Source organism: Triticum aestivum, chromosome 4D, assembly GCF_018294505.1.
Source record: "Triticum aestivum cultivar Chinese Spring chromosome 4D, IWGSC CS RefSeq v2.1, whole genome shotgun sequence".
NCBI classification, from domain to species: Eukaryota; Viridiplantae; Streptophyta; class Magnoliopsida; order Poales; family Poaceae; genus Triticum; species Triticum aestivum.
The window spans coordinates 57,212,273-57,236,390 of NC_057805.1; the positions used below are offsets into that span (position 1 = coordinate 57,212,273).

The following is a 24,118-nucleotide window of genomic DNA, read 5'->3' on the forward strand; positions in this document are numbered from 1 at the left end:
TGATCGTTTAGCTTAACTAGCCTTAACAAGCACGAACTAACCCCCGCGTCGCCCTCCTCTGGCGACACGGGGGGCGACTCCCAGCGACACCCACCGCCCTCCCCTTCTCCTCCCTCGTCGCGCCGCCGCCTGAGGCGCCGCCGGCGACCAGTGACGGCGGCGGCGGGGCGTTTCCCCTTGGTCTCTTCTTCCCTCTCGTCTTGGGAGCATCTAGCGGCTGGAGGAGGGCCGCGGGAGCTTCGGTCTGGATTTGCGGGCGCGGCGACCAAGGGGTGCAGGGCTCCGTAGCGAGCGCTGGCCGGGGGCTGGCGGCGCTTGGATGCTCCGGCACGTGGCTAGATGCTGCGGTGGAGGGTGATTCCTCTTCCCAGATCTGGCCGGGGCCTGGTCGCGGCCGGCGGCGTCCCGGTCCAATGCGCATCGGGCGTGCTGCGGCAGGACTCGACGGCCAGCGAGGGCTGGTACCGGGGCGGCGGCCCCGGACGTCGGTGGACTGTGTCGGCGGCTGTGGACTCGGGACGGGTGACGCATCGGCCGCGGTGGTGGATGATCCGTGCACAAGACGCTTGATGGAGGCCATTGGAACAGATCTGGTTGAAGACCTGCTCGCGGCTACTGCCGAGGCCGGCGATGGCGGCACTATTCGGTGTCGTTCCCTTGTTGAAGGCATTGCTGTTGAGAAGTTCCAGGCCACTATCTGCTACCTCCAGGGGAAACCTTAGATCAGTAGATCGGATGACGGCGGCATTATTGTGTCGTTTCCCTCTTGTGGCGTCATTCTTGGAGGTGTACACGGGCTCGAGGGACCAGTGGACGAAATAATTGGTGAAGCGGTGATTCATCCTGCACATTAATGGTGGCGATTCTCGGCGGCGTGGCGCAGTGGAGACTCGGCGCCCGATGTGTGGCGTGGGACTCGCGCAGGAGGGTGACGTTATCAGGCGTCATGGTGTGGTGTCGATGGCAGAGAGGCCGGGCAAGGGGGTGCAGCAGTACAGCATTGAAGATGGATTGGTGACAGGTGGCTGCGGCGGCCTCATACCCAGCAGACGTTCCTGGTTGGGACCTCAGGTCTTAGATGTTTAGGTTTGGCTGCGATGTCTGTTTGGTATTAGGCCCAGGCTATCAGCGCCCCTTCATCAATTGGATAGGAGTAGCGACAGTTGTTGCTTAGATGGTGGCTTTAGTCTTATTGTTGCATGACTTTATAAGGTCTTGTGAGAATAATTAATAAAGTGGCCATATGCATTGCCCAGATGCAGAGGGCGGGGGTCCTCCTCTTTTTTTTTTAAAACAAGCACGAACTTAATGAGCCGAATTGCTTGTTAATCCACCCGTAACTTTGAGACGGCTTTTTTAGGGGTAATGTGCTTGTCTCCGATATATAATATAGCCATGAGACACTATGGGTCATTATATACTGTAGCCCCCAGATGAAGGAGATTGTTGGCTCTGCAAGCAAAACTAATCTTGCCTCTAAACACTGTCACATCATGAGGGAAAGCTTAGCAGCTCAACAGGCATCTCCCTGCTAACGGCCTTCGAGGCTTCAGGTCCAGCCATAGAACTGGATCGGCGAATCGGAATCTCACACAAGTGATTCATCCCGAGTCATGGTTTGTTCCTGGTATGGTTACATCACAATATGCAGTCATAGTTGAACCGAGTATTTCTTTATAACTATTCAAGGTTTTTTCACAGTAAAATAATATGATACTATCATGTCAGCTACTGTACATTACAAATTCTGAGATGTGAATCATTCGAGGACAACATAATAATCAGTAAAAACAATGGACTGTTACATGTTTATCCATAGCATATCTGCAGGAAAGAATTACCTCGGCCCATTTGACAGCAATCACTGCATCAAATTTGCCACCCTCTGCTTTGAAATGATCTTACCTACAATCATAATCGTATATTCATAGTCTGTCAAATAAGCAACTGAGAAGTGATAACTAACAAAACCCTTTTGGCAGCGAGGGGCATGCAATTTTAAAATCATCCACATGCATGTTAGGCATCTATCATTTCTCCGTGGAGACAGCAAGACAAAATGGTAGCTTGAGATTTGGGGGTGGTGAAATGGAATTCTGGTACATAGTTAAAACTGAAGACTAATCATCACATAGAAATTGCAGGCAACACAAAAGCTGAAAGAGTGGCATTACAGACTGCAAGCAACACATGTAACTGAAAGTGAAAAGAACTTGCAAATATTGAGATTTTTTCCCCCTAATTCACCATTTCTGCAAAAACAGCACAAAGTTCTTTTTTATTGAATTTTAAAACAGCACAAAGTGACAAAGTATTCTATCTCTCTTAACCTTATACAGAGATTCTTCCCGCCAAACTCAGCAAAGCTTATCCAAGAGTACCTGGCACATCCTGAGCAGGTTCCCATGTTACTGGATTGCAGAGAATGATGTCGTTTCAAGAACCATAGCAGCAGCTTGTGCCCTCTTAGGGAGCACTGTGATGGATTAATTCCTTCTCCAACAACAGAAGTCTTTTTTAGAGTTGCGACCCTTGCATATCTGAACACACAAAAGAAAGGTGTTTTCATGTCGAACAAATTCAAAATTTACAAATTCAATCAAATAAAGGTAAGATCAATGCACTAAGGATATAATTTCCAGTTCAGCTCCCAGGAACAAAGGCAAGATCAATGCACTAAGGCTATAATTTCCAGTTCAGTTCCCAAGCCTTACATTGTTATAGAACAGGATAACAAATAACTTAACTGCGGCATATCAGGCGACAGGACCAGGAGATATGCAGTTGATAAGCTTGAGAAGGAAAGGCATTTCCTTAGATACTTAGAGCAACTCCAACGCGCCGATCCATTTCGTCCGCGCGTGTCCATTTGGGTCAAAACAGACACAAAAGTCGGCCCAACGCGTCGACCCAAACGAATGCGCGTCCGCTTTTCGTCCGCCGGGCGACCCATTCCTAGCCCAGATTTGGGCCTCATTTGCGTCGGCGCAGACACGAAGCGGACGCGCGCCTACTCCTTCCCCTGGCCCGCTAGTCGGTGGCACAACGACCACCATTTCCCTCCACTTTTCCAAAACACTCCCGCCAGCTCGCGCTCCCGGCCGCTCGCCATGGACGATGTGCCGACCCTCGATGCCGCCGCCGGCCTCGCGTCCCTCGCCTCGTCCGGCCTCACCTCCGTCGCCTCCGCCAAAGGCAAGCCCCGCGCGCCCTGCAAGACCGTCGCGCCGCCCAAGAAGAAGCAGTTGACGCCCGAGGAGCGGGCCATGCAGTCGGACAAGAGGAAGGGCCGAAGGCACGTGCGGGACGCAAAGCTCGAAGCAGCGGCCATCGCCGCCCTCTCCGCCGCCGCACAGCAGGAGGAAACTAATGCCCGAGTCGCCGCGGCAACGAGGGAGGCCCTGCTCTACCTAGGGTTAGACCCTGGCCAACACGGGCTCATCGGCATTTCCTCGGATGGTGCTGCCAGAGTCACCGCGCGCGTTTGCCACGCAGCCGATTCCCGGCTTCCATGTCTATCTGCAAACCTCCCACTTCTCCGGGGAATGCTCGCCGGAGGTGAGCGTGGTGGCGCCGTCCACGCCCGCGCCCGCGCCGATGGCCATCGACCTCAACGCCACGCCGATGGTCGGTGGATCATCCTCCGGAGGGGCGGGGAAACGCCCGCCGGAGATACCAACCGACATGCTTCCCGACATCCACAACTTGTTCGACAGAATGCCGGCCGCCAGTGACGACGAAACGGCCAACCGTTTCATCATCGAGAACATCATCTTCAAAAGCGGTGCGGGGGCTGCTGCCTCCGCCGGCGGTGCCGGCGCGGCTGCCTTCGATCTTGAGGAGACCCAAAGCCAAGACGGCCGAGCGCCCTTCATGCCCGCCACCTTTGATCAAGCTGGCATGGACGACACCTTCATGCAAGACCAGGTCGGCATGGGCAGCACCTTCCCGCTCGACCACGAATTCCCGGAGGGCTACAGCCTTGAGGAAGAGGATGAAGTGGACATCGACGGGGAGCCTTTGTTCGAGGATGAGCTCGCCAACCAAGCCGGCGCAAACAAGGAGTGCAAAAGCAGGCGGACGAAGGCATACACGCCGTCAGAGGACAAACTGCTTCGTGAGTGTTGGAGGGACATTGGGCAAGACCCCAAGGTCGGCGCCGAGCAAAAGGCATCAACCTTTTGGCTTCGCGTTCATCGTGAGTGCTGGAATTTTATCTATTTTGGGCCTAGCCCAATAAGCAGTTTCAGAAATTCCTAATAAATCCTAGAGGCCCACGCAGCCCATTCGTGCAAGGCAAGAGGTGGAACTAAAGTTTAGTCCCACATTGCTAGTTTAGAGAGAGTTGGACCTCTTTATAAGGGAGGTTCTTTCCCCACTTGTATGAGCATGAGAACAAGAGGGACATCCACGCGCGCTCCTCCTCCGCCGCCCGCCTCGCCACGCCATGCCTCGTCACAACGCGCCGCGCCGCGCCGCGGGTTGCGGGAATGAGCCAAGCCGATGTCTAAATTTTTGCCACGCACTACGGGTATACGAAAGGTCACACGAAAGCTGAAAAGATTTTTGCGAAAGTGGAGTTCGAATGCGAACGGTGCAGCCCTTCGGCTGCTGGCTGTTCGCTTCATCTCCGTCTCTTCGTTTCGCCTCCCATCGCTGCCCTCTCGCCTCCTTCTCTTGCGCCTATAAAAGGGAGGTCGCTCCTCTCAGAGAGGCGCACCAGAACTTCTTCTTCCTCTCGCCACCGGTTCCAATCTCTGAGCTGCTGTTGTCTTCCTTATCCCGGCTTGCGGCGTGCACCGCGAGTCGGGACAGTAGGCCTCCAAAACCGCACCACTTTGAGTCCTGTACGGGAGAAGGGTGATAAGGTTTTTGGGGAGCGCTCCGCGCGACTACTGACTTTTCCATCACGGACTCCGACGACTACTTCCCCGACGACGACTTCTTCCCCGACGTCGACAACCTCATCGACGACATGGCTGGAGAGGATGTCGACCCCAAGTCCAGTGCTTCTGCTGCTGCTGTCCCGTACGTGTTCTTCCTCTTTCTGTTAGAGACCCTGCTACAGTTCCTTGTTCTAGTGTTTGCCCTAGATATGTTAGACTCTGTTTCATATATGCAACTTGTTATACTATCTGCTCTAGATGCGTTTAGTTACAGTTCATATATGAAGATGTTGTTTACCTTCTCTTTATCAAATCGCATGACTTGTTTTATCACTGCTATACTAGTCGTGCTTTATCTAGTATTTCTGATAATAAAATCATTTGGTAAATTGCTCATATTTCCAACAATCCAAAAACCTTATTATAGGCAATTTACCCCGAGTGGTTTTGCTGCTTCCATGAAACCTCCTATGTTTGAGGGTATCCACTATAAGAGGTGGCGCGTGAGAGTAGTCTTATGGTTTCAAACCATGAGTTGCTATGACGCCACTCTTGGCAAACCTGAAGGAGAGCTTGATGCTCAACAGGCACAAGCTTTTCAGAAAATGGAACTCTGTTTAAGGCTGCTCTCTTGAGTGTTCTTGGTGAGAACATAGTTGATGCTTATGCGTCAATTGATAATGGAAAAGATATGTGGGACGCACTCGAGGCCAAGTTTGGGGTCTCGGATGCTGGCACTGAGTTGTACATCATGGAGCAATTCTATGATTACAGGATGACTGAAGAGCGCTCCGTGGTTGAGCAAACTCATGAGATACAGTCATTTGCTAGAGAACTTGAGCACTTCAATTGTATGCTACCGGACAAGTTTGTTGCCGGAGGTATTATCACTAAGCTTCCTCCTTCATGGAGGAACTTTGCTACCTTACTGAAGCATAAGAGAGATGAGTTTTCCGTCCCGGATCTCATTGGTACTCTTGATGTGGAAGAAAAGGCGAGAGCAAAGGACACACATGCTCGAGGTATTGAGGGAGGATCTAGTGCCAATCTGGTACAGAAGAAGAACTTCCAGCCCCACAAGTTCAAGAACAAGGGCAAGTTTGATGGTAAAGCAAAGTTTGATGGGAAGAACAAGGCTGTGCAACACACGAACTTCAAGAAGAAGAATGACAAGAAGAAAGGTGCTTGTCATGTGTGTGGAGATCCTGATCATTGGGCTCCTAGTTGCCCTAATCGCTATGACAAGCGTCATCCTGGGAAAGGCGGCAAGACCGCTAATGTTGTCATTGGAGACACTGACATGAAGGATGCTGGGTATGGTATATTTCCCACTATTCTTTCAGTATGTCATTCTCCTGATTGGTTGATTGACACAGGTGCTAATGTGCATGTATGCGATGATATTTCCATGTTTTCGTCTTATCAGACCGCAGGGACTTCAACTGTGCTGATGGGCAACGGTTCAAGTGCTTCTGTTCGTGGTGTTGGCACGGTCGATCTGAAGTTTACTTCGGGGAAGATCGTGCGGCTGAAGAACGTGCATTATGTCCCCTCCGTCAATAAAAATCTTGTTAGCGGATCTCTTTTGTGTAGAGATGGCTACAAGCTTGTCTTTGAGTCGAATAAATTTGTAATATCCAAGTATGGAACCTTTGTTGGTAAAGGTTATGAGTCAGGAGGCCTGTTTCGTTTATCCTTATCAGACGTTTGCAATAAAGTTGTTAATCATATTTGCAACAATAGTGAATCAAATGTGTGGCATTCACGTCTTTGTCATGTTAACTTTGGTTGCATGTCGCGACTAGCGAAGTTGAACTTAATCCCTAGTTTCACCACTGTCAAGGGATCTAAGTGTCAAGTGTGTGTGCAAGCTAAGCAACCTCGTAAGTCTCACACGACTGCGGAAACGAGAAGTCTTGCACCACTAGAGCTCATACATTCAGATCTATGTGAAATGAATGGTGTTTTGACAAAAGGTGGAAAGAAATATTTCATGACGTTAATTGATGACTCCACTAGATACTGTCGTGTGTATCTTCTGAAATCTAAGGATGAGGCTTTGAACTTTTTCAAGATCTATAAAGCTGAAGTGGAAAACCAACTTGATCGAAAAATCAAGAGGCTTAGGTCCGACCGTGGTGGAGAGTATTTTTCCAATGAATTTGATGCTTTTTGTGTGGAACATGGTATAATCCATGAGAGGACGCCTCCCTATTCACCTCAGTCAAATGGGATGGCCGAAAGAAAGAACCGTACTCTAACTGATTTGGTTAACGCCATGTTAGACACATCGGGTCTCTCCAAGGCATGGTGGGGGGAGGCGATATTGACGACATGTCATGTCCTAAACCGAGTTCCCACAAAGAACAAAGAGATAACTCCATTCGAGGAATGGGAGAAGAAAAGGTTAAAACTCTCTTATCTACGAACATGGGGTTGTTTGGCGAAAGTCAATGTTCCAATTCCAAAGAAGCGGAAGCTTGGACCAAAAACTGTGGATTGTGTTTTCCTGGGATATGCTTTTCATAGCATTGGCTATAAATTCTTGGTTGTAAAATCTGAGGTACCTGACATGCATGTCGGTACAATCATGGAGTCGAATGATGCGACTTTCTTTGAAGATATCTTTCCCATGAAGGATATGGCTACCTCATCTAATCAGGAGATGCCTAGTTCATTGAATCAGGAACCAGTTACAATTACTGAACCTACCATTTCGATGGAACACTTTGAAAGTCCTGTGGAGGAGAACAATGAAGTTCCTATTAGGAGTAAGAGACAGAGGACTGAAAAGTCCTTTGGTGATGATTTTCTTGTGTATCTCATAGATGACACTCCCAGTTCTATTTCAGAGGCCTATGCATCTGAAGATGCTGACTACTGGAAGGAAGCGGTTCGTAGCAAGATGGATTCCATCTTGGGGAATGAAACTTGGGAGATAACTGATCGTCCTTATGGGTGCAAACCTATAGGATGCAAATGGGTATTCAAGAAGAAGCTTAGGCTTGATGGTACTATTGAAAAGTACAAGGCTCGGCTCGTGGCTAAGGGTTATACCCAAAAGGAAGGTGAAGACTTCTTTGATACTTACTCACCTGTGGCTCGACTGACCACTATTCGAGTTCTACTTTCACTAGCTGCCTCGCATGGTCTTTTCGTTCATCAAATGGATGTTAAGACTGCTTTTCTAAATGGAGAGTTGGACGAGGAAATTTATATGGAACAACCAGATGGGTTAGTACTAGATGGTCAGGAAAGAAAAGTGTGCAAGTTGCTGAAGTCTTTGTATGGACTCAAGCAAGCACCCAAACAGTGGCATGAGAAGTTTGAAAGAACTTTAACAGCTGCAGGCTTTGTTGTAAACGAAGCTGACAAATGTGTGTACTATCGCCATGGTGGGGGCGAGGGAGTTATCCTTTGCTTGTATGTTGACGACATACTGATTTTCGGAATAAATCTGAATGTTATTAAGGAGGCCAAGGATTTTCTATCTCGCTGTTTTGAGATGAAAGATTTAGGAGTGGCTGATGTCATTCTGAACATCAAGTTGTTGAGAGACGATGATGGTGGGATCACATTGCTTCAATCTCACTATGTGGAAAAGATCTTGAGTCGCTTTGGCTACAGTGACTGCAAGCCCTCTCCAACACCATATGATGCTAGTGTGTTGCTTCGAAAGAATCGAAGAATTGCTAGAGACCAATTGAAGTATTCTCAGATTATTGGCTCGCTTATGTACTTAGCCAGTGCTACAAGACCTGACATCTCTTTTGTTGTTAGCAAACTGAGTCGGTTTGTCTCAAAACCAGGAGATGTGCATTGGAAAGCTCTAGAGAGAGTTTTGCGTTATTTGAAAGGCACTGCGAATTATGGAATTCACTACACCGGGCACCCAAAGGTGCTTGAAGGGTATAGTGACTCAAACTGGATCTCAGATGCTGATGAGATAAAGGCCACGAGCGGTTATGTATTCACTCATGGAGGTGGCGCTGTTTCTTGGAAGTCTTGCAAGCAGACCATCTTAACGAGGTCAACAATGGAAGCAGAACTCACAACACTAGATACAGCTACGGTCGAAGCAGATTGGCTTCGCCGACTCTTGAATGACTTGCCGGTTGTTGAGAAACCTGTACCGGGTATCCTTATGAACTGCAACAATCAAACTGTGATCACGAAAGTGAGCAGCTCAAAGGATAACATGAAGTCATCAAGACACGTTCAGAGAAGGTTAAAGTCTGTCAGGAAAATGAGAAACTCCGAAGTTATTGCATTGGATTATATCCAAACGTCTAAAAATCTGGCAGATCCTTTTACAAAGGGTCTATCACGTAATGTGATAGATAATGCATCGAGGGAGATGGGTATGAGACCCACAATATGAGTTGTTCACAGTGGTAACCTATTCTTTGTGATCGGAGATCCCGTGAATTAGATGTGGAAGACAAGCTGTTGATCAACTGAGAGGAGAGTATCCTTACTATTAACAATACCACTCCATGAAGATGCAATACTCTCCTAATCTGCATGGCAGGTTGATGTATATCTTAATGTGTTCTAAGTGGCTCATTGAAGCAGAGATGTCGTCCTGCAGAACATCTTTTGAAGAACGCACCTATATGAGTCTGATTATTAAACGTCGCAATCTATGAGAGTAGGGTTCTCTCTAATAAACTCATGAAAGGTCTCGGAGTATGACGCATAAGCTCCACCCGCGGGGAAGACCCACGGTAGCCACGTATCGGTCAAGGCTTTATGTGAAGCTAGATTTGCAGAAAACTTGCAGTTCAAGGCCCAGTCCACTATTCAAGTTGCTTACTAGTGTAGCATAGAGTTCTAGGTGGAAGTTCAACTTAACAGTCTCCACTGCAGTACCGGTATATAAAACAGTGTTTTGGAACCAAAGCAAATTTTGTGTGCCTCTGGGATCTGGTGGGGGATTGCTGGAATTTTATCTATTTTGGGCCTAGCCCAATAAGCAGTTTCAGAAATTCCTAATAAATCCTAGAGGCCCACGCAGCCCATTCGTGCAAGGCAAGAGGTGGAACTAAAGTTTAGTCCCACATTGCTAGTTTAGAGGGAGTTGGACCTCTTTATAAGGGAGGTTCTTTCCCCACTTGTATGAGCATGAGAACAAGAGGGACATCCACGCGCGCTCCTCCTCCGCCGCCCGCCTCGTCACGACGCGACGCGACACGCCGCGGGTTGCGGGAATGAGCCGAGCCGATGTCTAAATTTTTGCCACGCACTACGGGTATACGTAAAGTCACACGGAAGCTGAAAAGATTTTTGCGAAAGTGGAGTTCGAATGCGAACGGTGCAGCCCTTCGGCTGCTGGCTGTTCGCTTCATCTCCGTCTCTTCGTTTCGCCTCCCGCCGCTGCCCTCTCGCCTCCTTCTCTTGCACCTATAAAAGGGAGGTCGCTCCTCTCAAAGAGGCGCACCAGAACTTCTTCCTCTCGCCACCGGTTCCAATCTCTGAGCTGCTGTTGTCTTCCTCATCCCGGCTTGCGGCGTGCACCGCGAGTCGGGACAGTAGGCCTCCGAAACCGCACCACTTTGAGTCCTGTGCGGGAGAAGGGTGATAAGGTTTTTGGGGAGCGCTCCGCGCGACTACCGACTTTTCCATCACGGACTCCGACGACTACTTCCCCGACGTCGACAACCTTATCGACGACATGGCTGGAGAGGATGTCGACCCCAAGTCCAGTGCTTCTGCTGCTGCTGTCCCATACGTGTTCTTCCTCTTCCTGTTAGAGACCCTGCTACAGTTCCTTGTTCTGGTGTTTGCCCTAGATATGTTAGACTTTGTTTCATATACGCAACTTGCTATACTATCTACTCTAGATGTGTTTAGTTACAGTTCATATATGAAGATGTTGTTTACCTTCTCTTTATCAAATCGCATGACTTGTTTTATCACTGCTATACTAGTCGTGCTTTATCTAGTATTTCTGATAATAAAATCATTTGGTAAATTGCTCATATTTCCAACAGTGAGTACCATGAACGCAAGAAGTTTGCGCTGTACGAAATGGAGAGCAAGCGTGGGTGGGTGTCTCTTTTGAAGCGATGGAGGGTGATACAACAAGAGTGCAACAGGTTTTGCGCCACCCTTGAGAGCATCCGGGCACACCCCGTGAGCGGCATCGGCATGAAAGATATGGTATACATGCACCCCTCTTCGTATCTGTTTTGGTTATGCTTGCATGTCCATTTGTCCATATGCTTGCATGCTATTCATTTGTAGGCATTCCAAGCATTGGAGGCATTCAAGGCCCAACATGACGACAAGTCCTTCAACCTCTCCCATTGTTGGATGGTCATCAGTGGGGAGCAGAAGTTTAAGGCGCAATATGCCGCCGCCAAGGCGTGTGGGGGGGAGGAAGCCGTCGAGGAGCATGGGGACGGCGAGAAGCCACGGCCGCGGGGGAAGACCAACTCCAAGAAGGAGGACAAGCGCGATGCGGCGTTGATTGCCTTGCATGCCACTTTGGAGGGCATGATGAGCAAGAAGGACACAAGGGAGGAGAAGCACCGGCAAGACAAGGAAGAGCAAATGAACGCCTTCATGGAGATCAAAAGGAGGATGCTTGAGCTCGATGCGGAGAAGCAAGCCAAGATGCTTGACATGGAGGCGGAGAAGCAAGCCAAGATGTTCGAGATCGAGGCCGCCAATGCCAAGACCAAGGCAAAAGAAGTGGCGCTCGCTAGCATGATGACGGGGGTGAGATCATGAAGGTGGACTTGAACACCGTGTCGTCGAGGAAGAGGCCATGGTTCGAGAAGATGCAGGCTGACATGCTCAAGTTTGACGATGGGTGATCTATGGCGGAGAGCGCCATCCTTTTTTATATGCCGGCAAGTGTGCTGGCATGACCACGACCAAGATGGCGTGGTCGAACTCCCGCCCCTTTTTTGTGTGCTGGCATGTGTGTCGGCCGTTGGCAAGTGCACCAACATGAACTGTGTGGTGGCTTTTTTGGAGGCTGGCATTGTATGCCGGCCGTTGGCATGGCGCCGGCATGAACTCCGGGCAATGGCATGGCCGCTGGCATGATCTACGGCCGCGGGCCTTTTAAAATTTATGGGCGGACATGAAAAGGGTCACACACGTAAAACGGGGCGGACGCCGAGCGGGCGGCCGATCCAAACGGACGAAAAGCGGACAAAGCGCGCGCCAGTTTGGGTCGGCGCATTGGAGTTGCTCTTAGAAGTGCTCCTTAAGAACGGACAAGAGAATAAGAGTCGGCATGCACCAAACTATTATCTATACATTGACTAACCAAACAGAATAGTATACTTATGAACATTTATTCTGTATGTTAAAACAAAGGCAAGTGTCCTCTTATTTGGATCATAGAAAACTCGGCATGACTACCTGAATGCTATTTACAAAATGATATCAGAACTACTCTGCAAGCACATGGTAAGAAAAAAGGGAAGTAACTAGATGCTATTTCCAAAATGATGTCAGAACTGTTGGATAATGAGCAACCAGCTTTACTGAAGGCCAAAGGGCAGAACATAAACATGTGTGGTAAAGTGCAGAAAAGCCCCTTATACAATGGGGATGTACAGAACGGAACAATACACATCTAATACCCCCCCTCAAACTCATGGTGGATCAACGACACTGAGTTTGGAGAGAAGAAAGCTATGCTGCGCTCAAGTTTGTGCCTTCGTGAAGAAGTCTGCCAGCTGTAACTCAGATGGCACATAGTGAAGAGCGAGAGTCTGATCCTGCACAGCAGCCCGCACAAAGTGGGCATCCACACCGATGTGCTTGGTGAGCTCATGCTTCACCGGGTCACGCGCAATACTGATAGCACCGGTACTGTCTGACAGTAAGGGAGTCGAGGTAGTAGCAGACACACCAAAATCCTCAAGTAACCACCGCAACCAGATCACCTCAGCCGTCAACATAGCCATGGCTCACAACTCAGCCTCTGTACTCGAGCGAGAAATTGCAGTCTGTTTCTTTGTCTTCCAGGCAATAAGAGAGCCACCAAGAAAGACACAGTAAGCAGACAGGTCGATCAGAGGGATCACTGGCCCAGGTAGCATCAGAATAGGCATGGAGCTCAAGAGAGCTGGAGCGGGGAAAGAAAAGTCGCTGAGAGATCGTGCCACGAAGATATCGTAGAACGCGGAGAAGATGACTATAGTGGACAGAGGTGGGAGCCGAAACAAACTGACTCAGGATGTGGACAGGATAGGAGATGTTAGGACGCGTAACAGCAAGATAGACAAGGCTGCCAACAAGGTGATGATAGCGAGTGGGATTAGGAAGAGGGTCACCATCCGAGGCACGAAGCTGAACGTTGAGCTCCATAGGAGTCACAACTGTGCGCTCATCACCGAGAGCAGCGCGAGCAAGAAGATCCTGAATATATTTTTCTTGGGAGATGTAGAATCCATCGGAGGTCGAGGAGATCTCAATCCCAAGAAAATAGCGAAGTGGACCAAGATCAGTCATGAGGAACTGATCGCGAAGGCGAGCCTTAACAAACGCAATGTAGTCAGAGTCGTCACCAGTGATGATCATGTCATCAACATAGAGAAGGAGAAGAGTCCGACCACGAGGAGACGTGTGAACAAACAACGTGGGATCATGATCACTAGGCAAGAACCCAGCGGCAGTCACCACAGAGGCAAAGCGCTCAAACCAGGCGCGAGGGGCCTGTTTAAGGCCATAGAGGGAGCGGCGAAGCATACAGACCATACCATCAGGAGCATAGTACCCTGGTGGTGGCTGCATATAAACCTCCTCACGCAACTCGCCATTGAGAAAAGCGTTCTGAACATCAAGTTGAGAGATGGACGAATGACGAACCGAAGCCACAGCAATCAGAGTGCGGATAGTGGTCATGTGGGCCACAGGAGCGAGTGTCTCATCATAATCGCGGCCCTGCTCCTGTTGAAAACCACGGGCCACAAGACGAGCTTTGTAACGCTCAAGAGAACCATCGGAGCGAGTCTTAATCTTGTAGACCCACTTGCAAGTGATGGGACGAACACCGGAAGGGAGAGAAACCAGATCCCATGTGCCAGAGCGCTCAAGGGCAGCAAGCTCTTCGGCCATCGCAAGCTGCCATTCAGGTTGAGTCATGGCAGTCCGATAGGAAGTGGGCTCAGCAATGACAGAGAGACCGTACCGATCAGGAGAATAGCGATCAGGCAGGGGGCGAGGCCGAGCACGGAGGTTATGAACCGAGGAAGGCGTGAGTGGAGGTGCACCAGTGGGAGAAGGTGCATCAGGGGAAGCATCCTCAGTACGAGGGCGGCGAGTATAGTGGAGAGGAAAAGATGAGAGAGGGCGACGGACTGGAGATGATGGTGGAGAGGTGGAGGAGGAGGATGGGGAAGAGGGTGTCGGTGGTGAAGGAGAGTAAATGAGGGGTGCCGAAGGAAGAGGTGAAATAGGTGGCACATAGCAGGGTGTATCGGGAAGGAGAAGAAAAGAAATATCGCCGAGAGAGAAGCTCGAGGAAGAAGGCCGTGGGTAGTAAGAACGAGACTCGTCAAAAGTCACATCACGCGAGATGCGCAAGCGACGCCCAACAGGATCCCAACAGCGATAGCCCTTGTGCTCATCACTGTAGCCAAGGAAAACACACTCAACCGACGGAGCAGTCAGTTTGGTACGTTCTCGCGGGGCAAGAAGGACATAGCACACACATCCAAACATACGGAGAGATGAGTAGTCAGGAGAACGACCAGTGAGACACTCCATAGGAATACCACCCTGCAGTGCAGTCGAGGGCTGAATGTTGATGAGATAGGTGGATGCAGAAACAGCCTCAGCCCAAAAGTGGGGTGGAAGGGAAGCGGCAATCATCAGCGCACGAGCCGTCTCAAGCAGATGATGATGCTTGCGTTCGGCAACGCCATTCTGAGCATGAGCACCAGGACATGAGAACTGGGCAAGAGTGCCCTGTTCCGCGAGAAAACCACGCAACAGCTGGGAGATATACTCTCCAGCAGAGTCAGCACGAAAAGTACGAATAGGCGTGGAAAACTGGGTGTGAACCATGGCAGCAAAACGTTTGTATATAGAGAGAACCTCGCTACGAGATTTCATGAAGTAGAGCCAAGTGTAGCGAGAGAAATCATCAATAAACAACACATAATAACGATGACCACCTTTCGAATCAAAGGGAGCGGGACCCCAGACATCAGAATGAACTAAGTCAAAAGGGTGCTGAGATACCGACTCACTGGTAGGATAAGGTAACTGGGTCTGTTTGCCAAGTCTACAACCATTACAATGTAAAGAAACATCTCCGGATACAGACCCTAAGAGGCCCTGACGCACTAATGATGACAGGCGAGAGCCACAGATGTGACCAAGACGATGATGCCACTATTGGAAGGACGCAGACGAAGAGGCAGCAAGAGCATGAGAGCTGGCAGAAGTGGTGGCAGCGGAAGGAACACAAAGCCAGTCAACCTCCCAAAGGCCCTCTGACTCACGGCGCCGGGGGCCAGCACCAACCAAAGCCTTGGTGCGACGGTCCTGAATGGAGCAAGAGTCGGTATCAAGAATGACACGACAACCAGAATCAGTCAGTTGGGCAGCGGAAAAAAGATTCATGGTAAGGCGAGGAACATGTGAAACACTAGGAACAGAAAAGGATGGAGTGGAAAGAATGCCACGACTAGCAACATGAAGAGGTATGCCATCGGCGGTAAGAACATTAACAGGCGAATCAAGAGGTCGGAGAGAAGACATCACGGAAGAATCAGAAGACATATGAAAAGAGGCTCCAGAATCCAGAACCCACAAGATGTACCTGACGGTGTAGATGCCTGCAGTGATGGAGAAGTGGATGCAGTCACAGCAGCAGCGGAACCAGTCGACAAGGAGCCGGAGGAAGCAAGTAGACGCTTGAGGCGTATAATATCCTGGTCAGTGAGTGATGGAGTCGAAGAGGACGCTGGAGTCCCGCTGGGAGAGGAGCGCCTCTGGTCTCGCTTCTTCTGGCGACAATCAGACTTTGGGTGACCTGACCGGGAGCAGTAACCACAGAAGGTGTCACGGTGCGACGTACCCTTCTCAGCATAAGGAGGGCGACTCACCCCCCCCCCCCCTGAAGGAGTAGGCAGGAGCGGTGGAGCGGTGAGGCGAGCAGATGACACAGGAGCTCAGGCGGCCAAAACTGATGGAACCACAAGTAACCCAGCAGAGCGAAGGCGGGTCTCCTCAGCACGAAGCTCAACAAGCACCTCCGAGATAGGAACCCGACCACGAGCAAGCAGGTGAGCACGTCGAGGCTCGAACTCAGAGCGAAGACGAGATAGGAACTCATGAACCCGCTGAAAATCCAAATCGGACCGAGTAGTCTGACAGCAACGGCAAGTTCCACAAACGACTGTCCGAAGAGAGTCAAGCTGACGCCAGATGGCAGAGCACTGTGAATAGAACTCATCAACAGAGGAATCACCTTGCTGGAGTGCGTGCTCCTGACGCACCACAGATAGGTAGAGAGCATCACCAGAGGGCTGGTAGCGCTGATAGAGATAAGACCACATCGCTGCAACTGTGCCAAGTCCCATGAACTCTGAAGCAAACTGAGGGAGAACACTCGCGGTGAGAACAACAGCAGCACGAGCATCATCATTGCACCACTGAGTGTAAGCAGACAGATCATCGCGGTACACAGAAAGAGCATCTGAATAAGCAGATATCTGTTGATCATAAGCATCAACTGCAACATCATCAAGAGCTTTGGCTTCATCACGATCAGCCTGAGAAGCATCAGCAGCAAGGACTGGCGGCACCGGCGGGATAGGAGCCACGGGAGCAACGGGGCATGGCGGACAGGGGACCTCGCCAGAGAGAACACCCCATAGAAGAAGACCGCGCATATGGATACGCATGAAGCCCGCAAACTCAGCGTAGTTGGTGCCATCAAAGATCACTGAGCATCGAGGAACAGCGACATAGCCCGAAGATGACATACTGAGATATCCCCTTTGTATCACTCCTCTTTTTTTTTGGAAGTCAACGAATAGAGATGAATCTGGATCGAGCAGAGCACGCGTGAGGCAGAGACTCGCTCGATGCAGGCAGGCGGCCGGACGAGGAGAACTCAGCGCGTGGCCTGGCTCGAGAGGAGAAGCAGCGCCCAGCTCCCAAACGGGATCGGGCAGAGGAGACGGGCCCGAGGCCGGCCGATGCTCGCGCAAGGGAAGGAGCGGCGCAGCAGCCCGGCTCGAGCGGAGGGAGCAGCGGCCAGCTCCCGAACGGGATCGGGCAGAGGAGTCGGGCCCGAGACCGGCCGATGCTCGCACAAGGGAGGAGCGGCGCACAGGCCGAGATGCGCCAGACGGGGAAGACGAGGCCGAATGGAGCGGCCGTGGGCGGCGGATCCGGACGGGACGGATGCGGCGGCGGCGGCATGAACAGCAGCAGGCGGCGGTGGCTTGAGGCAAGCTGAGGCAGGCAGGAATCGATCCGGGGCGGCCGGAATCGAGCCGGGGTGGCCGGAATCGAGCAGAAGTGGCCGGAGACGAGGTAGGCTAGGAGGGGGGAGCACGGAGTTGCAGCGTGCAGGAGAGCGAGGGTAACCTAGCATCTGATACCATGTTGGATAATGAGCAACCAGCTTTACTGAAGGCCAAAGGGCAGAACATATACATGTGTGGTAAAGTGCAGAAAAGTCCCTTATACAATGGGGATGTACAGAACGGAACAATACACATCTAACAAGAACTACTACCCCTTAACCAAAATATAAGACGTTTTTGCAGTTCAATTTATTAAACTGCAAAAACGTCTTATATCTATTCTGTTTTATTTCTACAAATGTACATAAAGAATCAATTACTTTGGTTCTGTTAGGTACCATCTTCCTTCTTCTGTTCACACAGAAGAAAAGCCTACTCGTCAGCCTAATCATGACCACCTTCAGATTTTTATAAAAGCACACAAGATCACTAAAAATATATTTAAATTATTCGTAACAGATAAGGGCTCCTTTGATTCAAAGGAATTCTATAGGATTTCTGGAGGATTCAAATCCTTAAGAATTTTTCCTATGTTGGTCCTTTGATTCATAGGATTGGATCCCATAGGAATTTTTCCTATGGAATCTTTTGTACTACATTTTATAGGAAATCTAACATCCACTCCAACCTCTTTTTACAATTCCTTCGCTTTTCCTGTGCCATCAAACACTCCATGCTAATCCTGTAGGATTCATGTGTGCATGCCACTCCAACCCTATACTTTTCCTATTCCTATGTTTTGAAAATCCTGCGAATCAAAGAGGGCCAAGAGTACCCAGTTCTGATTCATACTGCTAGTCAACAAACTAACCAGTGCTTCAGATTTGTAACTATGTGAGTATGTTGTGGACCCCATGCTCATCGTATGATTAAAACAGAACCTTAGCAAACCCTGGAGTAATAATGTAGTAATAAGGAAGTCCATAGCAATCAAACGAGGAGGTGCTGACTTGCAATTTAAAAATATATACACCAGTACACCATGGCTGCTTCAGATGTTCAGTTATATTCGGAAAAGCATGATGCGTGTTCAAATGAAATGGTTACTGAAAAAGGATCTCACCTTGTTCCACCAGAACATGTAGTGATCCATAAACATAGTACATGTTCTCTGAAATAATTGGATCAGGCCTCGTGGTTCCACAGGATGGTGATGCGAAGGCATGATTTTTTTGAGAATTAAGTAGCAAACCTGCAATGCACAAAAGAGATCAAATGGTTAGCAAACCTGCTGTTCGTCCTGAAGCTAGTTTAGTAAGAAAGAACATTTAGCAACAAAAATACAAAGTCTTTTTAGAAGCTTGCAGCGAACATGCAATGAGTGGCACTGAATAACTCAGAAAAGCATGAAACGTGTGTTCAGATGGTTACTGAAAAAGGGATCTCACATTGTTCCACTTACAACAGAACATGTAGTGATCCGTAAACATGGTAGATGTTATCTGAATTCATTGGTTCAGATCTCATGGCTCAACAGGATGGTGCTGCAAAAAGCACGATTTTTTTCAAGAATTAGTACCAAACCTGCAATGAGCAAAAAAGATCAAATTGTTAGCAAACCTGCCATCCGTCCTGAAGCTAGTTCAGTAAGAAAAAAAAACATTTAGCAAAATCAGATGAAGCTTTTTTTTGCGGCGTGCATGCAATGTGCAGCACTTGATAAATCATTAATTCTGAACAAAAAGGACAAAACAAGAACACAGAAAATGTCTGACACTCAAGTAACTAATGCCTGAAAATATCATGCTGAAATTTTACATTGCCCATGAATTCTCAGTTATTACCTTTTGTACATGGTGTCCTGCTCAAAGATCTCCTACCTGGAGCAGAAGTGATACCAAACCTGAAAAATAACACTTAGATAATACTTCCACTAATACAAATCCACTATTACTGCAGACCATGTAATCCTGGATAAGTGGACAGCGTACCAAACAGTATGCAGTACGCATGACAGATAATGTCAGGTATATGTACTATTAGAGATATTTGACGGGCAGCTTCAGGTAAAAGTTAAGAGTTTATGCCAATAGATTGTTGAAGAGGCGATAGAAGCTCTAGATCAAGACAACCTAGAATTCTTTTTGGAAAAGGAGGATTACCCCCGGCCTCTGCATAGACAATTATAGTTCTTGAAGAGTTAAAGTATTGATATATTAACCATCAACGGCATCCGGCCAAGTATTTTAAGAGCAGAGCCGAAGAGTAAGAAACCAATCCAAAAAAATACCTTCAGCAAACTTAAATTGCCATCCTGTGAACCTTATGAAATGATTTGTCAGTGCTGCTTCCCATCCTTGTCAGTGCAGGACAGGAATTCCTCAGAGACGGCGGTCGCGGTGTCAATGAAGCGAAACAGCTGGAGGAAGAGCTCGCCATGATCAGATCAATCTAGATGAATTGCTAAAAGAGGAAGATGACTCGTGATACCATGTGAGAATTGTGGAAGCGTCTCTACCTCCATTGGAGGCCGCCTGATGTTTATTTATAGGTGCCGAACGTGGCAGGCGATGTACAGATTGGTATCTAGATTGATCCTGGGAGGCAAGGAGACAAGTTTAAACTAGATTACAGTTCCATCTCTAATGCCTCTGGATCCTTCTAGACAATCGCAGGTTACAGATACTGCCAAGCCTAAGTATCCTGAGATCCCTGACTTCCCAATCCACTACCGAACCACCTTGCGCTCAATTGCTGAAGCAGGTTATCCTTGATGTCGCAATACCTTTGCGCCCAACCAACCGGTTCGACTCCATCAGTTCCTAAGCCGGGGGCCCGGTCAGCAGACTGAAGGTTGATCGGATCTCTCCAGTCAGCCACGTAGGTGGACACTCGTCGTTTGAACTTATGCTTGAACTCGGGCCATGCCTGATACTTGTAATGGTTCACACGTGCCTGCATGCTCCGTATACTTTTGAAACCAGCCTTCAGTGTGAAGTGGTGAATCGCATTCTCCAAAGAATGGTCCACTGCAGCAAGTAGAACAAGCGATTTGTGACGCAGAATCTGCTTCAGACGGCATGTGTATCCTTGGATGACACCCTCCTGTGGGTGTGATGTTTGGCCAGAGGGGCCAAAATCAAAGCACCACAGATGTACCTGCCCGACATCTGGATCAACCTGAACAATCGCCTCAAGCATCGATTTTGTCGGTTTCTCAGATCGTTCCCAGTTCGGCGAAAAAACGAACTCGTCGACATCAATGAAGGCCATCCACTTGCAAGAGCTCTGGTGCGTTGCAGCACAATGGGAGAAGCCGGCTTCCTGCATTTTGATCCACGGCCAAGGAACGGTAGAGATTTTGATTCCGGCAGACCTCAACTGGGCAACTTGATCTGCCAAGTCATCCTTACTTCCATTGTCGTACAGGATGAAGTGGTCCACCCCGACAGCGGCATGATACAGCACCCATTCGCGAAGAAACATTGAGACGTTGTGAATCATAGTGCATGCACAAATCAGGTTCTTTTCCGGTGCCACCGGCAAGCCACTTTCACTCTGCCGTGGACGATAAGTTGCAAGTGCGGGGATCGGATCCTCGCCCGTGGCTGCCACGGTGACACGGAACTCTGTGTTCCTGGAGTTCAGATGGACCGGTGGAGCAGGGCACCGGGTAACCTGCTGTACGGACGTGATGGCCGGGAAGGAGGCCACCACGGCATGGGTCTCGCCGCAGCAGCGATACAGGCATTGGACACCGCCAGCAACATGGTTGACGCCCTTTGCAAAGACAAGAACATCGCCACTGTCGAGAGTTGCAGAGCTGAACGCGATCCGGCCAGTCCAGTTCAGCAATGTGCGGCCAGGGCAATCGGCAGAGGAAGCCGAGGTGGGGAGCAGCACGGGCGCTTGGAGCGGCTGGAGGCTCCGGGCAGGCTCGGGCATTGGGCAGACGTAGGCGTGGCGGCCCGACCCCGGCAGCCTCCCGAGCGCGCTCGCCGGGGACGACGCTCCGCCCTGGAAGGCGCACGTCGCCTTGGCGCCAGGCTCAGCGTCAGTCAGGACAAGAACCTCCCAGTCCGGGAGCAAGACAGCATCCGCGTCGTCGTACGAGCGATCAGCCTCCGAGTCCAAGCCCAGGAAAGGCGAGGGCGGCCGCGAGCGATGGAGGGGCCGAAGGCGCCGCGGGAGGTTGGTTTCCGGCTGCGGCGGCTCAGCGTCGGCCTCTGAATCTGAGAGGAGGTAGGGCGGCGGCGAGCGGTGGAGGGGCAGAAGGCGCCGCGGGAGGTCGGCTTCCGGCTGCGGGGGCGAGGCATCGGCCTCCGGATCTGAGAGGAGGTAGGGCGGCAGCGGCGAGAGAGCGAAGGGCGGCGGGGCGAAGGGCGGCGAGCGGTCGGCGCCGAGGCCGAGGCCGAGGGGCAGCGAGCCCGGCGAGAAGAACTGACCGTGGGCGTAGGTATGGCCGCCGGCGAGCAGGAGGAGGCCGGCTGACACACCGCCGGCGATGGTGAGGACACGGCGCAGGCAGCTGCGGCGCCGGTGATGCGCCATGGCGGCGGGGCGATTCGAGCGGAGCGGGGAGCTGGAGGTTTCTTTTTCGCGCGAGAACTCTTCCGATCGATCGCGCGGAAAAGCTTTTGCCAAATTAGGGCGTCGACGACCTGTATTATACGATGTATCGGGTCCGACTGCGCTACGTAGATGGTAGCTTGTTCGCTACGCATACGGTAGCGTATTTTCTACGTATACGGTGTACTACAGGCTACCGACCGACCGAGGCAGCCAGGTTTGGGTTCGACGCCAGCTGTTCCTTCGGGTCCGCCCGTGGTCGAGTCTCGATCTTTTTTTTTCTTTTTCTCACGCTATCAAGATCAGGCTGGTTCTATGTCATGTTGCTGGATTATTTTTTTTCTTTCTTCGACAATAAAGTCAACTTTTTATTTAGTCTGCTTCCGTCTACGTATACGGTAGAGCTCTGTACGTATACGGCGTTCGGCATGTTTTGCCCCAATTTTCGATTAAAAACGTATTTTTTTTTTCAGGGACAAAACAGAAGAGCTACCTATAGGTACAGGGATACACTCCCTCAAAAAATCCAAAGTGATTCATGCCGATATAACCAAATCCGTCAAATTGGTGATGAAATCTGACGAAGGAATTGACTGAATCACGCAACGACTTAGCACATTTCAATACCAAAAAATCAGCAACACAAGCAGCACAGCAGGGACCCCGCAAAAAAAAAGCAGCACAGCAGGGACAGGGCGTGACAGTACCGGCGTGGCTCGGTCTTTGGAGCAGGGCCAGGTGGTGTGGTCGCCGGAGAAGGGCGGTGACGTCGAGGTCGTCGGGGCCGAGTCAGGCGAGGGCCGCCGCCGGCCGGAGCATGCGAGGGCGGCCGACCAGGTGCCTTCAGATCGCCGGAGCCGATCCAGGGGAGGGGGTGAGCAGTGGCTGTCGAGGTCGTCGGGGGGAAGCGAGGGAGGTCGTGGCGCAGTGGCGGGCGAGCAGGGGAGGACGGTGGAGGTTGCGGGGGTCGGTGTAGGAGGGTGGCGGAGGCAGGAGCAGCCGGCCAGCGCTGGCGACGAGGTTCCGCGCGCCGCTGTGGTTGGTGGGGGCCGACTGGAAGGATATTGGTCTGGTCGGACTGGAACAGAGGTAGGGATGATGTTGACAGGGGTAGTTTCGGAATACCAAAACAATAACGGAAAGCGGTACGGCTCAGCCGGCTGATCTGTGTCGACCACCTATGTGGCCGTCGGATCTGATTTTGATCGAACGGCTCGAAGCAACCTCTTTCATCGTCTAAGTTTGCAACTGGCCGCTGTTGCAATCCTTTTCACCGCAAATAGCTAGCCTGTTACAGACCGACGAAGGGGAGACAACGTCCATCGACCTGGGCGAGGGTAGGATGTCGAGATGGACGGCACCGGAGTGGGTGTTCGGCGTCTACTTCGACAACATCTAGCGAAGGGCAAGAAGGAGCAAAGTGAGGCGACCTTAGGGAGCGTGCTGCACGCCGTCGATTGCCGCCAGTACTCGCCGAAATCGGCCAGCATAGCTGGCGGTGGCGAGAGTGGAGATTTTTTTTGCAACAAGGGTCATGTGCGACTGCAACAAAGCTTTTGTTGCGGAGCCGCATATGCTTTTTTGCAACAAGGCTCATGTTGCAAGATGCTTTTGCAACAAGAATCATGTTGCAGTTGCAACAATGATCTTGTTGCAGTGATGAGACCACATGATGAGCAGATCAAATGGCTCGCAACGCGTAGCACAACCCATTTGGGAATCCTTTTGAGACTAGAGACCTGCCTTGAGTGACCGGTGCTTTGTTCTTGTTGTTGTTTGATGCGGCTCGAAGCTATGTCGGTATTTCCCCAAAGAGGAAAGAATGATGCAGCACAGCAGCGGTAGGTATTTCTCTCATATATGAAACCAAGGTTATCGAACCAGTAGGAGAACCAAGCAACACAACGTAAACAGCCCCTGCACACAGATAACAAATCCTCGCAACTCGACGTGTTAAAGGGGTTGTCAATCACTTTCGGGTAACGACGCCTCAAGATAGGCAAACGAACATGAGTAAAATTGTAGTAGATTGATAGATCGAACGCCAACTATTAAAACAAGGTGATATTCTTGGTTTCGTCCCGCTTAGATGTTTTATTGAAATCCTATATATATTAGTTTTTTAAGCAACTGCATTGGCTTGCGCAAAAAGATTAGCAGTAAAGGGATTCGAACAATGGTTCTTGGTTTGGTTGGCCGGAAAGAGCACACAGT

At 50.3% G+C, this 24,118-nt stretch overlaps 1 protein-coding gene across 12 annotated transcripts; it reads right to left on the reverse strand.

The window, feature by feature from the left end:
• Positions 1-1,657: 1,657 nt before the first annotated feature.
• Positions 1,658-23,007, reverse strand: LOC123096178 (glycosyltransferase family 92 protein Os08g0121900). 12 transcript variants are annotated; one of them, XM_044517820.1, is made up of 8 exons: positions 19,854-22,595; positions 19,626-19,754; positions 19,327-19,506; positions 19,216-19,238; positions 18,798-18,879; positions 18,459-18,587; positions 2,382-2,540; positions 1,658-1,905 (listed from the first exon to the last, which is right to left on the reverse strand). In XM_044517820.1, the coding sequence occupies exon 1, from the start codon at positions 21,884-21,886 to the stop codon at positions 20,030-20,032; it is 1,857 nt and encodes a 618-aa protein (XP_044373755.1). In that variant the 5' UTR covers positions 21,887-22,595; the 3' UTR covers positions 1,658-1,905; positions 2,382-2,540; positions 18,459-18,587; positions 18,798-18,879; positions 19,216-19,238; positions 19,327-19,506; positions 19,626-19,754; positions 19,854-20,029. The 12 variants fall into 12 exon arrangements, 8 of the variants coding, with proteins under 8 accessions (XP_044373755.1, XP_044373757.1, XP_044373752.1 ...); XM_044517822.1 differs by having other exon boundaries at positions 18,784-18,879; XM_044517817.1 differs by having other exon boundaries at positions 18,798-18,919; positions 19,180-19,238.
• Between the last annotated feature and the right edge of the window lie 1,111 nt (positions 23,008-24,118).

What these genes read in the sequence shown, in the direction of transcription:
- LOC123096178 (XM_044517821.1), bottom strand. Translation starts at nt 21,886, where the DNA reads ATGGCGCATCACCGGCGCCGCAGCTGCCTGCGCCGTGTCCTCACCATC.